Source organism: Myiozetetes cayanensis, unplaced genomic scaffold, assembly GCF_022539395.1.
Source record: "Myiozetetes cayanensis isolate MyiCay16 unplaced genomic scaffold, myiCay2020 scf1, whole genome shotgun sequence".
NCBI lineage: Eukaryota > Metazoa > Chordata > Aves > Passeriformes > Tyrannidae > Myiozetetes > Myiozetetes cayanensis.
Window position 1 is genome coordinate 22,412,450 of NW_026086604.1, and position 15,468 is coordinate 22,427,917.

The window sequence follows — 15,468 nt, forward strand, 5'->3', positions numbered from 1 at the left end:
TATCAGAAAATGACAAAAGAGCCCTCTAGAAGAGCTTTACTAATAAATATAATGATTTGTAATTGAGGTACTCAAAATACACTCCAGTGTATTCTTGGGAGAGCGTTCAAGAGATGTAAGAGCCCTCACATTCTGAACACCAGACATCAGGTGTGGTAACTCTCTAGACACTGTTTCTGTAGAAAGTAGACAGGTGAATCTGAAGCATCTGCAGGAGCCACTTACTGCTGAGAGAAATTATAACTTCCAGTACAGCAATTCTAGCACCTTAATCATCTCATAATTAATTATAATGGCAGACTCAACTATGCCCTTAGCATTATTAATTAGAAATTAACTTTATCTAGAAACATACAACATTTTGAATGAGATCAACTGGGAAATTTTAGCAATATGTTCCTTTTTAAAGGTGTAAGCTTGTTTTAAATAAGCATCTTGGCATGAACACAATTCTAATCAGAATTTAGCTTAGAACAATTGTGATTTCTGAGACACATTTTTGTTAAAACCACAGGACAGAGCGAGCACCAGGTAACCAGTTGTTATACAAATAAATTGTGAGCCATAAGTGTTCTGCAGGTGCTACTGCACTCATTCAAACATCGGAACATCCGGTCAGAATTGCAAAGCAAATGCATTAAAACATTTCATACATTTGAAGTCCATCATACTGATCCATTTTGATTAGTTCTCAGATAAGAAATACTTTAAATCATCATGGCTGCCATAAATCAGTACCATGTTTTGTTCAAAAACAATGCTGTAAAGAGCAGGTCATGCCAAAGCTTTGAATTTCTGTTTGAAAACAATGGCTGTTACTGCAGTTCTGTCGACCGGAAGATGACAAACACGTTTTGTAAACATAAAGGATTTAACTTCTTTGAATGTTACTCACCAGCATTGGAGCAAGGAATCTGACTGTATTCACACTCCCTTTCATGCCTGTCTATAGACTCCAGAGAACAAACCATTTCACAGCCGTACTCTCTGTTTCTGCAATGCAGCTGAAGACGGTTCAAATCATTTTTCATGTATCTACAATGCAAAGAAAAAGAATTTGTTCTTAAATCTTGGAATGTTATTACAAAACCTTATTTTCAGGTTAGGAAAAATTGTGAGAAACTAGTTTAATTTTTTAAAAAGAATTCAAGTGACCATATCAGAAAAAAACCAGCTTGAAAGAAACAATGTTAATGGAAAATTCAGTCTCCCAAACTAAATGTGCAAAGGAAATCTTTATTTTTGAATAATTTTTAACTGTGACCTTTCACTGACTCAGCAGATATTGCCAATAACAAACACCAGGACTACTAACTCATCGTTTAAGTGTATTTCTAAATGTGTTAAACTAAACAGACTATAGTGAGTACAGACAGAATAATCTAAAAATTAAACTCTAGTGCACTGTCTACACTGCAGTTAACTTCCACACAGTAAAATCTCATTAATAACAAAACTATGTTGTGAGTACTAATGAAGTAAATTTAACACCTGCAGCTGAAGACTAAACACAACATAATGCTTAATCTGAGTAAGATTAGACAATGCAGGTATTAAACATCAAGCAGCATCTACTGATGAAACTCTGTTGTGCTGGCAATAGCAGGAATTAAGAGTTTAAAACAGAATGGTTTGTTTGGAAAGGACCAGCAACAATAATCATCTAGTCCAACTGCATGACCAGTTATGGAAGGCACTTGTGAAAACAGCCTGCTTTACATGGCAAGGTGGCTCACAAAGGCATTCTTTTGTCTCAAGATTTTATTTTTTTTTAAGAATTTGAAGGTCATATCTCCAGGAATTATTCATTACAAACCCCACTACAGTATGTAGATAAGACAAAAAAATATACAGTGTAGTGACTGTTGTCCAGAGTTGCTTTGCTTGCTTTCTCTAAAATAAAGTATGGAATGTTTTGATGCTGTAGAAGGCATTTAGAATAATGTCCAGACAGGTATCTAGAAATGACATTCAAGATATAAAAAGGTGGAGAACAAAAGACGTATTCCTTCAATTTTGAAATTTAAACACCCTAAAAGATAGTTATAATAAATAGGAAATGCTAATGCCTTTATGCATATAATCAGTTTCTGCCACAGGCATACTGGATAAAGACAGCTGGAGTGAGTAAATAAAAAGAGATGAGGTTGTGCAAGCAAAACTGATAAATCCTAAATTCACATAATTTCAACATACAGCAAGATTGTGGAATACCTGTAGAGAGGCCGTAGCAAAGACACATCAATCACTTGTCTGTCTTCGGGGCAGTTACTGTGATGAACAAGCCAGCCATGGATGCAGGCAGTGCAGAAGGCGTGTTCGCAGGGAGCCTGCAATGGATCCTCCAACACGTCCCGGCAGATGGAGCACAACAGCCCCTCGTTAACGTAGCCCACGAAACGCTCAATGTCATAACCCATGCTCTCCACACACTTTCAATCTATTGAAAAAAAAAACCCTGCATAGAATTAAAGCCATCTTTGTGCTCAATCTGTGTGGTTAGATACACAAAAAGGCCTGAAAGCAACTCTAGGAACACAGGGGCCTTAACGTGAATAAAGAACTTCACAGGTGTGAATGCAAACACATACTTTGGAGACCTTGAGGTTTCAGTGAGAATTTGAGGATTGTACTGCTGGATGTCAGGATTCCAATTTTATATCCATATTTTCTGAATTCTGAAAGCAAAAATGTTAGTAGACGGTTGAGCTACACTTCTTCTAAACTCTGTTATTGAACATAACTGTAGCAGCCACTATGAAACAAACACTTTCTGTTTACATGGACTCTACCTGAAGCAGAAACATCACTGAAGTTCAAATGCAAATGTCTGCTTTCCATTTTAATGCCTTTTATGTAATGCCTTACAAGCTTACAAAACTGTGCCCTTACAGACAATAGCTGTGGCACTTTCAATGAGCAGATCATGTATTTATGAACCGTACATCTCTTAAAATGTGAATTTCATACTATGGTACTGCCAAAAAAAAAAGACTAAGATTCTCTGTTCAGACTTCCATTGCAGAGGGAACAGCATGAAATCTCCACATGCCTAAAGAAATACTTAATATTCAGGAAGTAAAAGAAGCCAAAACTGCAGCTAACCCTGAAATCACGAGGAGGTACAGTCTTCTCCCACATGGTCTATTTAATAAAATGGAGTAGCCTTTAAAGGGATTTGAAAGTTTTGTGAAGAAGAACTAATGGGCAATCTGCCTTCATCAAAATCCTATAATGAAAAGCCTAGTGAAACTCAATTAAGACTCCACAGAACTCATTTAAAAGAATGTTTTAGGTTCCATATTGCTCCTTAACATACAAAACTACTTTTCAATCCCACTGAGACTTGTAGAAGAGGTTTTCATTAGTTATGAGGTTTTCTAAAAAAAAGCAGAAACAGAAGACATCCTACCTTTGTAGATTTTACTACGTATATATGTAGTTTGTATATATATTTCTGAAGTATACTTCAGAAACAGTTTTCTGATCAGTAAGGCATGTAATACCTCCTTCAGTTTCTCTTCACTGCTTTATTATGCCTGTGGGAAAAATTAGAAAGAGTAAGGTTCAGTAGTGTTTCCTAAGTTACTGAGTCCTATGTCTAACCAGTCAGCTACTGGTTAGACATAGATGCTATCCTAACAGCCCATTAAAACCAAGTTTTCCAAAGCAAGTCACTGAAAAACCTACAGCATAAGAGATCTGACTAGACTGTGGGGGAAAAAAAAAATCATCAGTCTCTCTTTCGGTTATTACTGATGCAGATATTTAGCACATAACTGAACACCCTGCTGCCACTCAATTTTGAAGCCAGTTTCGTTTGTAAGACAACAGAATTCAATATTATTGAAAAGTAGCAACTGAAATCTGGTAAAATTATATTCCTCAAAAAGATGGAAGTTTCTAATCTAATCTGTTTTGAACTGGGTATGACATGCAGGTAATTTTTAAAATAAAACTATTATAGTCAAGTTCATTGCACTGACAAATATCATTGCTCTGATGTGTAGCATAACTTGCTACATAAGCTTGCTCACTTAAAAAAAGTATAGCAAAACATAAAAGATGTCATTACTTGTATGTCTTAAATTGATAAATAGCGATTGCAAGGATCTCTAAGGACTAATGTCAAATTTTGTTCTGAAGAGAAAAAACAACTCCACAATTCCTCTTCATGAAAACAACATAAAACTAGAATTCAGAAGTTTTTATGGATCTGAGTAGCAAAGTGTATCTTCACTGATTACAAAATGAGTTGTGTTACAAGGGCATTTGCTAAGACTAAAGTTAATAAAAGCCATAATAGTAGCACACATAACACAAGCAGGTGTGCACATTACTCAAACACAAAACACATCATCTGCTGCTTCGTTTCTGTATTGTGCTATGTTTCTACTGGCACGTTTATGGCACAGCCAGCACCAAGGCTTGCAGAGGTGCTTGAGCCAGTTTTAGATTAGCTGGGACACCTATAAGCCATGAGACCTACTGAGTGTTGCCACAAAAGCAGGGAGCACAATCCACAGACTCCTGACCATGTCCACAGCACATTTTACAGGCTATGTTTAACTCTGTGCTTCTGTGGCTACACTATCACCAACAACACAGGCAAGCTAAATTTACAGGTATCTGGGCTATGCTGTTTCTTCCTCCACAGCACCGACATTCTATGTTTTAAAAGGAGTCTTTTTTAGCTTATCATCTTAGAAGATGATAAACAATTATTTTTACAGTGTTGCTCCCTGCATGTTTTACAGGTTTCCTGCAGACAGAAAACTCAGGATTTTGCCAGTTCAGTGTGAACAAAATGTCATCTTTGCACAAAGCTGTGATTGTAAGGAAAGCAAGGATCACAAGGGAATGTTTAAAAAGCAGAGAACAGTGCTAATTATCGGTAAGGAGAACATGAAATCAAACATCAGTTTCCAGTACTGATGAAAATATTGAAACATACAGTATGCTTGTGCTGGAGGACTGTTAAACAGCATACATAGATTCAGTACTTTGAACCATGAGCCTATATTTTGATTTGGTTTGGTGAATCCCAGAGGATTCCGCTTTTAGAAAACTTTTAAGGATGCATAAAAGAAGTCAACAAAACTGTAAGTATTTTTGCTGTCCTAGAGTCTCTGTTCACTGGAACTGTGGATGCTGTAAGCTACATTTTGCACATACATTGCTGATCCCTGAGGACCAAGTCTTCAAGAGACTCTTTGGCATATTTTAGCAAGTTTGAAGTCTAACAGAACACAAGAAAGAATATTTTTATCAAAAGGAAGAAAAACTTTATTTGTGCCTGACAGAAAAATGAAGTGCAACAAATACAGATATATGTATATAAATAAATATATGTCTGTATAAAGCCCCAAACAAAACTGTAGTTCAAATGAAGAGTGGATGGGAACTTTGAGGCAAAAAAACACACTGAGGGGCATTCTAAAGATAATGTCCCAGCTGTTACTGAAGTGCCAGACCTCTTCCAGTAGAATTTTCTTGACCTGAAGAACCAGAGAAGTCTTATCTTCTTGCAAACTTCAAGAGATAAACTTTAGAGAAAGGCAGAGACAGTATCAGATGAATGCCACTCTAAGAGTACAGATGACTTTAATCAGTAGTTCCACCACAAAATGAGCTAATTTACAGCCTCTGCTCATTCCCACATACTTCTCCTTCCTCCACTTGGCCTCAAGACTTTTTGTATTACAATTCACCAATTGTTACTCTCACTCTCGTTTTTTGTTTTCACCTAGAAACAATTTTGTTGACAGTTGTTAGTTGTTTAGCTTAAATAAATAATTTTAAATAGAATAAGCCTCTTGATATAGTTACAACACTGTGTGATTTAGTATGCTGTTTACTTGCTTATTATGAGTAAGCTTGAGTTGCTGGAAGCCTGAGGACACAAACTGTGGACTTTCACACAGATATGCTTTTGGCTGGAACACAGTTAATTTTCTTAGGAATTTTCCTAGTAACCAGTACAGTGCTGTGTTCAGTCTTTAGAATTAGAAGAATGTTGCAACACACTGATGTTTTAGTTGTTGCTAAGTAATGTTTATCCTAAGTCTAGGACTTTCCCATGCTCTGCCAGGGAGCAGGTGCACAAGTAGCACAAAACAGAAGATAAGGAGCTCACAGCCATCAGAAGCTGCAACTCCACACAGTAAGAACAGTTAATGGCTTGCCTGCACGCAGATGGAGAGAAAATCCACCAAGGTGTTGGAAGACCCCAGACCACAAAGCACCAAGACTAGCAAGGCACATGAAGAACACATGGGGGAGGATGAATAAATTGTAAAGGGTATAATTGCACAGGGATGCCTTTGCCTGGGAGAAAAAAGATAAACTATTACATGGTATTTGCTTTCCGTTGTTTCACATATATTTTATTCTCCCCACCATCACTTTTGACAAGCAAAAATCTCCTCTAGACTTCATAGGTATTAACTTTTCAGCAACTGTCATCCCATGTTGTTTTGGAATGGACTGGAGCACAAGTCCTGGGAGGAACGGCTGAGGGAGTTGGGCTTGTTTAACCTGGAGAAAAGGAGGTTCAGACCTTATAACTCTACAACTCACAGAAGGTTATCCCCAAGGGGGGGTTGGCCTCTTCTCCAAGTAACAAGCAAGAGGACAAGAGGACTTAGGCTTAAGGGAGAGGTTTAGGTTGGACATTAGGAAGAATTTCTTCACAGAAAGGGCAATTAAACATTGGAACAGACTGCCCAAGGAGATGGCGGTGTCACCATTCCCTGAGGTGTTTAAGGAAAGACTGGATGTGGTACTCAGTGCCATGATCTAGTTGACAAGGTGGTCTTTGCTCATAGGTTGGACTTGATGATCCCAGAGATCTTTTCCAACCTGATTGTTTCCATGACTGAGCATCTCTAAGGCTGTGCAGGACTAGGTTCTGCTACACAGAAGCAACAGCAGGGCCAGAGGAGCTTCTATCTCCTGAGGGTCGTGGGAGGGGGAATTTTACACAACAAGAAGCGGGAAAGCCTCCGGGTCCGCCCTGGGAAGGCACTTCAGGGAAGGGCAAAGGAGAACAAAATAGGCCGGAAACATCTGGAGCATCAACCTGACACTGAGCAACAGCACCTACACGGCCTCAAGCAGCTACAGACACCCCTACAGCCGCACACAGCCACTCACAGCCGCACACAGAGCTGCACGCACACAGCTGCACACACACACGCACACAGCTGCACACACACAGCTGCACACACACACACGCACACAGCTGCACACACACAATTACCGTTCCCTTCCCCACACGCCGCCGCCAGCCCGGCACCGAGGCCGGCGGTCGAACGGGCCCTGACAAGTGCTGCGCGCAGTGCCCCCCGCCTCACGGCTCATTCCCCACTCTAGCCCCGCTGCCCGCCGCCCCTGCCGCTCGGGCAGCCCCGCCCGTCCCCGCTCGCCGCTCCCGTCCCCGCTCGCCGCTCCTGTCCCCGCTCGCCGCTCCGTCCCCGCTCGCCGCTCCCGTCCCCGCTCGCCGCTCCCGTCCCCGCTCGCCGCTCCCGTCCCCGCTCGCCGCTCCCGTCCCCGCTCGCCGCTCCCGTCCCCGCTCGCCGCTCCCGTCCCCGCTCGCCGCTCCCGTCCCCGCTCCCCGCTCCCGTCCCCCCTCCCCGCTCCCGTCCCCGCTCGCCGCTCCCGTCCCCGCTCCCTCACTCACTCACTCACTCACTCACTCACTCACTCACTCACTCACTCACTCACTCACTCACTCACTCACTCACTCACCCGCCGCCCGCTGCTGCCACCGCTGTCGCACAGCGCAGGTTCCCTTTACGGCCGCTCTCGCTCGGCGGCAGCGCGGCACGCGCCCGCCTCGCCATGCCGTGTGTTACGAGAACACTGCGCACGCGCACCTCCCGAGGGCGGGAAGGGCCTTCCAGGCCCCGCCCACCGCCCCCTCCCCGCCCCCCCCGCGCGGCCCCGCGCACGCGCACCCGGCGGGAAGCGCCGCCGCTCCCGTGCGGTTGGGGGTGTGGGTGGGGGTGGGCGCTCAGGGCGCAGGCGCAGCGGGGCCGGCGGCGCTGGCGGGACAATCGAGCGGCGCTGAGGCGGCACCGGCGGCACCGGCGGCACCGGCGCGAACGGAGGTACCGAGGGACTGGGGGCACGCACGGGGGGCCTCGGTGGAACGGACCTTAAAGATCATCCAATTCCAACTCCCTGCCGGGGGTAGGGACACCTCTCACTAGACCAGACTGCTCAGAGCCCCATCCAGCCTGGCCTTGGACAGTTGCAGGGATGGGGCATCCCCTGCTTCTCTGGGCAACCTGTGCCTCACCACCCTCACAGTAAAGAATTTTCCCCTAATACCGAATCTAAACTTGCCCTCTTGAAGCTGTTCCCCCTTGTCCTACCACTACATGTCCTTGTGAAAAGTCTTTACAGCTACTTATCATGTGAAGCGATTTTTCATTGATTTGGATGTTCAAGACGATGCAGTCGCTGCCTTCAGTTTAAATGACTGAAAGCTGATCCTGTGTCACACTTCTGTAGTTGCCCACAACCTCTGTTTGCCTCACCGTCTGTGCCGGGAGTGCCTTTTCAAACACTCAGGAGAGCAGCCTGTGACGTTTGGGCCGAGGTGGTTCACGTAGGCACGTTTAGCAGGGCTCTGTGCACACCGAGGTGGGTTTTGAACAAAACCCAGTGCTGAAATGTTCTTCTTATGCGTGTTTTATCGTAATGGAGCTATTAATGTACCAAAAGTACTACCAAATGCAGTGCTTGCCAAACCAGGTGCACTCCCGAGACAGTTTGGGCTGTGGTTTCGTGGTGCACTGGCTTTGGTCAGGCCGGGTGGCTAATAAAAAGCAGGATCTGTGCTTTTTGCTTTGCTTGCAGCTGTTTCTCTGCAGCTGTTCCCCTGCAGCCACACTTAAGGGTAAGGCAAGTACAGGATGGTTCGGTGTGTAAGTGGTGTCTCTGAGGAAAGGGCATAATTGCAAGTTAATTGATGTGGTTGTAAGGTGGAGCTGTCCCTTGCCCTTGCTACATCCAGTCTGATCTCATCTACAAACAAGATTTGGCTGATCAGTCGTTTGTTGCACATCCGTGATGGTCTATTTCAATTATTATCTTTTGTATTTTTGTTTTTATTATATTTTATAAAAGCTTATATTTTGAAGACAGAGAGGAAGATATATTGCTGGAAACAGTATTCCATTTTAAAAACACAAACCCCCTAAAGGTTTTTGTGCAAGTGGTGCAAGTAGGTAATACTGGAAATATTCTTACAGATTCTAAAATTTAACGCGAGGGAAGTTACTGATTTACCAACGGCAGTGTCTTTAAATTTCTTACTATTTTGCAAATTTCCTAATGAGTCTGATTTTGTGGTTTAAGACCCATAGGCAGCACAATGCCCAAACGAATTTGGAACCCAAAACACTTCTATCACAGATATGTGCAATTTATGAAGTGCACAGCTCCCCTGTTCCACTCGAGACGTGACAAGCTGTGGAAGTGCATGGGCAGGGTTAGTGTAGCAGCTCAGCCATGCTATGGACAGTCCTCATGCAGAGTCGTGGGTTGTCACCATGTGTTGTTGCGTTGGGTAGAGAACTCGATCATATTCACATGGCACCTGAAGCTGGCTGTGCTCAGTGCTGGCACTTGCAGTCTGCTCCTCTGGAAGGTTCTTGACTCCTTTCCAGTGTTCACAGTGACTATCAGCTGTTCACACTACAGGTATTCCTGTTATAATAACCAAGCTACTCCCTCATTGCATAGGGTTAACTAAAATCCATATGCTAACACTGCTGTCAAGTAGGCCTTACTTAAGTGAACTGCTGCTTACACAGTCAGGAGCTTCTTTCCTTGTATTTTTAATAACAGTCACAGTGGAAGTGACAACAGTTCAGGCCATTTTGCCATTAAGGTTTACAAACAGTAACAGCATCTTATATATCCTAATTGTTCAGATGTGCCGGAGAGATCTTTGCTTTTAGTGTCTGTGTGTTTGCAAAGTGTTTTGACCATACTCCTTTATTACTTCTATGCAAACCTTGGGAAGAATGGTGGTTGTGCCCCAGGAAGCCACTGGAGTGCAGAGTAGCGCCAAGAAAAGTGCAGAAACACACTGACTGTTGCAGCAGGATACAAATGTGCCTTAGAGATAGTAGAGAAGTTTGTATCTGCAATCTGTATTATGGTTTGTTTTTAACCTAGTAGTGGAGGGATCAATTAAAAAAAACAGTCCATGAAAATTAAACCCAAATATGTTCCATAAGTTGCTGTACCATGCTTGGCTTCTTCATTTCAGCTACTGTGTTATTTTATTGAAATTTTCTTCTCTTGTTTTGTTTCTGTCTACTACTTTGAAGCATTAAGATTATAACTTGTTATTCTAGTGGTTGCAAGTAAACTTTGTCATATTAACACTGGCATATTGGTTTTGCCCTAAGGTTGTTCAGGGGAATAATGTTCTTATACTTTGAGGGAAAATGTACTATAGATTTCTTCTGTTGTTCAAGTGGACACAACATGGAGCTCCACTCTAATTTTGAGCTTATTTCCTACTGAATTCTAATCCCATAGTGGATGAGGCATACCTTCAACTTTCATTGTTCATTGTACACTAATAATGGGCTTTTCAAAGTTACGTTTTAAGTGTTTAGAGTAGTTAGTTTTGCTTCAAATTTTCTTCCTTTTTACAAACTTAGGTAAGTTTGTTAAGCAGCCCGACATTGTTTAACTCCAGAGTATTTCTTGCAATTGGGAACAGCACTATTGGCTTTTTAAAAGAAAAAGGAGGTGTTCAACCACAGAATTTGCTGTAGTTGATCCTTCTTAGTACTTAATACATTGTAACAATACATCTTTTTCTTAAGTTGTATTATGCTTGTGAATTAAGATTGTTACTTGAAAATATTTTATATCTTTTATGTTGTTTTAAAATAGTGCTTATGTTGTCATCTTTGGATGTATTTTTATATTTAAAGCTATTCTGACTACAGTTGTCTTTATCTGCTTCCTTCCTTCCTGACCACCTGCCAAAGCAGTACAACTAAATATGAGGCGATCTGCAGCTCCGAGTCAAGTCCTAGGAAATGCAGCCAAAAAGCCCAAGTTTACACCACCAGGAAAATCTGTTGCAGTTTGTCCCAAGAATGAAACTAAGGAGATGGACCAAGAAATGAAATTAAAAGAGGTAAAATGAACAGTGCACTCACAAAAAAGTATATTTGTTTGTACAGTATTGTGACTAAAAGATAGCATCTGAGCTCATCACAAACAACCTCTGCTTAAATAGTCTGTTCAGAATAGATTTTGATAGCTTTGCTCTCAGTACCTTTATCTTCCTTCTCCAACTCTGTGAAGTGGATACAGAAAAATGTTTTTCAAATAAGTAAAAGTAATCAGTGTTGAGCCCAAATACAATTCCCAGTGTAGCTGAGGTAAGGATTGTATCTTTGTGTGGGCTTTGTTGGATGTTTTTGGTAAAAAAAGTTAAAAACCCAAGGTACATGTAATAAAGTGTCAGTACATTGAGTTGCAGTTTTGCTGCAAGGAACTTTCCCTGAAACCTTTAACAATAACCCAAAAAAGCATTACAATTTTTATTTATTTATCTACATAAGACTTTTATTAAATTCAGTTCATAAACTGTTGGCACAAGTGGTGTTTGTTCTGTTGTGAACACTGGGATGCATATAGTTGTGTAGGGATGTATATATTTATGCAGACAGTTTGATGATGACAATCGGTATTCTTGAGATCCCTTGCTATTTTCTCTATTTTTCTTTACCTGTATGAAGGAAATGCTATTGGGAACTCATTTCTCTTTTGCAGAGAGATGAGAAAGAGGGAAGTGCTTCATTGCTTTCTAAATTATACGTCCAGAATCAAAATGAAAATTTTACACAGTCTGTGGAGTCAACTGGGCAAGTAAAGACAAAAGCAACTTTCAACACTGATAAGTGTAGCAAGGTGGAAATGAAATCACTAAATGTCCCCAAAGCTGGTAAGATGATGTTTCTTATTTACTGCCGTGTATCATTAGAGAGTTTTAAAGCTTATGAATGACACACTGCTTATAAACTTCCATGGAATACTATTATAAGAGTTGTGCAATGGTGGCATTATTTAGTGTTCTGCTGGTTAGAGAGTAAAAGAAACAGCGTTAAATGACTTTTCTAATAAAAAGAGGCGGGGGAAGTGTTTTAGAAGCCAGTTGATAGTGTCATCAGTTGATTTGTGTCTTCCAGAAAAGCACTATAGTCAATTCACTCTAATCCACAGTTATAGCAATATAAGAGCTGTGATGCCCTAAATAGTGGGAAAGTGTTGTAATTTGGAGACCTTGCTGACCTCATGCAGAGGATGCTGATCCTTCTGAATGGATTCGGGTCTTTTTCCAGAATTCAGGAAGGTTTCTCTTCTTCAGTGTCCCCAGTGGGCATGCAAGGCTCAAGCCAACTCTACCAGCAGAGCAGAACTGGCTCTGCTCATTTGTGTGTGTGCACTCTAGTCCATTGTGGTCTGGTAATGAATGTTACTCTGAAAAGCTGGGTAGTAAGTGCTGCAAAGACACTGAAGTGTCTGAACTGTAGCAAAGGCACTTTGATGGACCTGAACGACTGTGTGGGGTCGAGTGTCTTTGTTTCCCAGTCTTGGTGTGCCCTGACCGCAGAAAACAGCACAGTTCTGTGTTGTGTGACCTCAGAGTCGAGTGCATTTTGAAAGCCTTGCACTTGAACTGGGTTATTACATTGATGGATGAAAATCACTCCTTTTAGAGCCAGCTCAGGCATTTCAACACCTGTCTTGCAGTTATTTCACTGTTGTTTCTTCATAATTAACGACATTGATAATGATGTTTTAGGGTTCATTTAATTGATAGTTTGTGTAATGAGTAGAGTTTTAAAAGAGCATTTCATGGCCACTTATCACCTTGAGTTGTTGGAAATATAATTCAGAAGGCTTTAACAAAGTCTTATTTTATTTGTGATAAAAGCAGCTAAATTTTGAAGCCTGATTGAAGCAAAGCTGCCATAGCTCTGCATTCCAAGGTCCAGCCAACAGTTAGGCTAATTCCCAATAGGGAATTATTCCCAGTAGGTGCTCATACATCCAATATAGATATACACACAGCTGGTAACACAGGCCAACGTAGACAGAGAACACAACACTCAGGCAAGCCCAAGCAGTGCCTGCCAATGGACACATCCTCTTCCCCTCTCTGGCTGATCAGGGTGAAAGCCTGTTCATGGAAAATTAATGAACATACTTGTATCTATCTGTAAATACACATGGACACAGAGAATGCAGATCACTCCAGTAACTGATCTTGTGCACTCAGTCTGTTCAGTAACCAGCTCCTTAATTTGTTGGACACCCCAGCTGTGGGCACATGAGCCACGAAGGCCCACAGCTCCCAGTCCAGGTGCTGGTATGCAGACCTGCACTCTCACAGGTCAGAGCACACTATAAGGTCCCTCAAGTACTTGGCCTTAGCCACTTGGTCTAATTACTGGTGGGCTCCTGGATCCACTTGTCTCCCAGCTCCTTTGTGCACAAGGGATGCACAAGTAAAAATGTGTCTGTCTGGTAGTGAGACTTACCAGTAGCAACCCCTAGGTGTCCTGGTCTCTGGTATCTTGCTTGGACTTACTGGTCCCTTCAGTAACCAACTCTCAAACCCTCTGGTCTCTCCAGTATTTGGCCCAGACTCATCACTGCTCCAATATTTGGCTACCAAGCCTCTTATCCGACTGCCAGCTAATCCACGTTGGTGTTAGCTAGCGATCACACACTGACACATGTATCCAGGCAGTGTGTATGGTCTCTGGCCTCTCTGTTGACACTTCATGTACCTGGGCCCTATGACCTGTGTGTGGTCCAGCTCCATCTGGACCATAAGCACTTATCCACAGCTCCATAAGCACTTATCCACACAGAATAGAGTCTTTTCATCTGGGAAAATATTTAGAAATGTATTCCAGTACAAAGGCAGGACTGGCTCGGGCAATAGGACGCAGTGCATTGCTGAAGAAGCTTTCTGACCGTCACCTGTTTAAAGGTGGCTGCCTTTCTCCTCTTATTATGTGCTTGGTCCTCCCTGAACCACCTTCATCTCTTCCTCTTGCTTGTCCTTGTGGTTTGCTTCCCTCCCTGCCCCCAGTCAGAAATCTCATTATAAGCCGTGAACAATCTCTAGATGCCCTTTCTTGCACAAGTTTCAGTAGGCAGCAACCCCCTCCATCCTGAAAGGTGCTTCAGAGAGGCTTTCCCACTGACTTCCTGCTGGGTTTCACCTCCAGAAAATGGGTGTGTGACAGCCCTAAGAGGGTGGTGCCACTGGCGTGTTATGTGATCCAGAGTAGTGTATGCACTCTGTTTGGCAGAGCTAATATGGACAAATTCAGCCTCCTTAAATGTCTTTGTCTTATGGATGGAACTTGCAGTTCTTCTGCTGAAGCTTACACTTGTAGATTTTCATTGTGTATGGGGCAAGTGGTTTGAGGGGTCATGCTTCCCTACAGGTACATCTGCAAAAAATTCCATCTGCTGGTTCTGACTAGCAGTGCACTTGAAAGATAAACTGTGGATTTATTTCCAAAATAATCTGGGAAATCAGCAGTCTTTCCAGCAAAAAGTGTTGTGAAATGGAAAAGATACTAAATGCGTTTTCAGTATCATGAATTCCGGGTGCAGCTGGTATGGGTCCTCTGTGATGACTTTCAAAAAAAAACCAAAGAGCTGTGGAGTGAGAGTGGCTGAGCTGCTTCTGTTGATGTGCTGCTGCCTTTCTAAGTAACTGAACAAACCATTTTGTGTCAAAAGCCTTTCTATGCCTGCAGAATGGGGCTAACCCTGCAAGGCTTCATAAAGCTATGATGAAATGTGGTATAAAAGACGGATATGTAATGTCAATGTTAGTTATGGTCTTCAGGTTCACTGGTAGTGAGAAAACAATCCTGTCTCCGTTAAATCTTAAGTAATTTCTTAATAACATAGATTTTCCAAGACAGTTTCTGCCCTTTACGTCACTTTTGTCTGCTATTCATTACACGAATGTAGCAATTACATAGATTGTGTAAACCATACCCTCCTTTGTAGTGTGAAATAAAATTGTGTTGTCAAAGCTGCTTTTGGTATGAAATTCAGAAGTAATGGAAACCATTTGTGAAAGCCAGAGTTAGTTCGGGGGTTTTATTATTATTATTAATGTTGTAATGGAATTTTATCTGACTGCCAGTCTCTGCAGCCAAAGAGTACTTTCCTGTTAAAGGGGCACAAAAATAATTTTAAGATTGAAAAAGTGTGTGTGTGTTTGTATTATTTTGGTTTGCTGTCTCTGTATCATTTAATGCAGATGATAAACAGTTTGTTAGTTTTATATCATGCTCAGAGTTGCTGTGTTTGGGTTTCCAATGCAGCAGTGGAATGTGTAAATAAATACCCTAGTTGCCATTGAAATTCTTGTGAAACACCTGTGGACCG

The 15,468-nt window shown here is 42.0% G+C and overlaps 2 protein-coding genes across 8 annotated transcripts in view; one reads left to right on the plus strand and one right to left on the minus strand.

Moving 5' to 3' along the window:
* LOC126640759 (RING finger protein 151-like) overlaps positions 1-7,850 on the minus strand; it is a 29,867-nt gene extending 22,017 nt beyond the window's left edge. For 3 of the 4 annotated variants that reach the window (XR_007629131.1, XR_007629128.1, XM_050316885.1), the window contains exons 1-4: positions 6,354-7,284; positions 3,413-3,539; positions 2,215-2,440; positions 896-1,035 (exon numbers count right to left, since the gene is read on the minus strand). Coding sequence is in view for 1 of the 4 variants with exons in the window: in XM_050316885.1 (XP_050172842.1) it covers positions 896-1,035; positions 2,215-2,420 (346 nt within the window). In the remaining 3 variants the exon portion in view is untranslated. Of the gene's footprint in view, positions 1-895; positions 1,036-2,214; positions 2,441-3,412; positions 3,540-6,353; positions 7,285-7,749 lie in introns of those variants that run through there. The other variant, XR_007629130.1, reaches the window with a different exon arrangement.
* A 149-nt stretch (positions 7,851-7,999) lies between these two features.
* Positions 8,000-15,468, plus strand: part of RAD54B (RAD54 homolog B) — a 63,597-nt gene continuing 56,128 nt past the window's right edge. For 3 of the 4 annotated variants that reach the window (XM_050316747.1, XM_050316766.1, XM_050316785.1), the window contains exons 1-3: positions 8,000-8,111; positions 11,025-11,173; positions 11,815-11,986. In XM_050316747.1, the coding sequence (XP_050172704.1) occupies positions 11,036-11,173; positions 11,815-11,986 (310 nt within the window). In that variant the 5' untranslated portion in view covers positions 8,000-8,111; positions 11,025-11,035. Of the gene's footprint in view, positions 8,112-11,021; positions 11,174-11,814; positions 11,987-15,468 lie in introns of all 4 variants that reach the window. The other variant, XM_050316757.1, reaches the window with a different exon arrangement.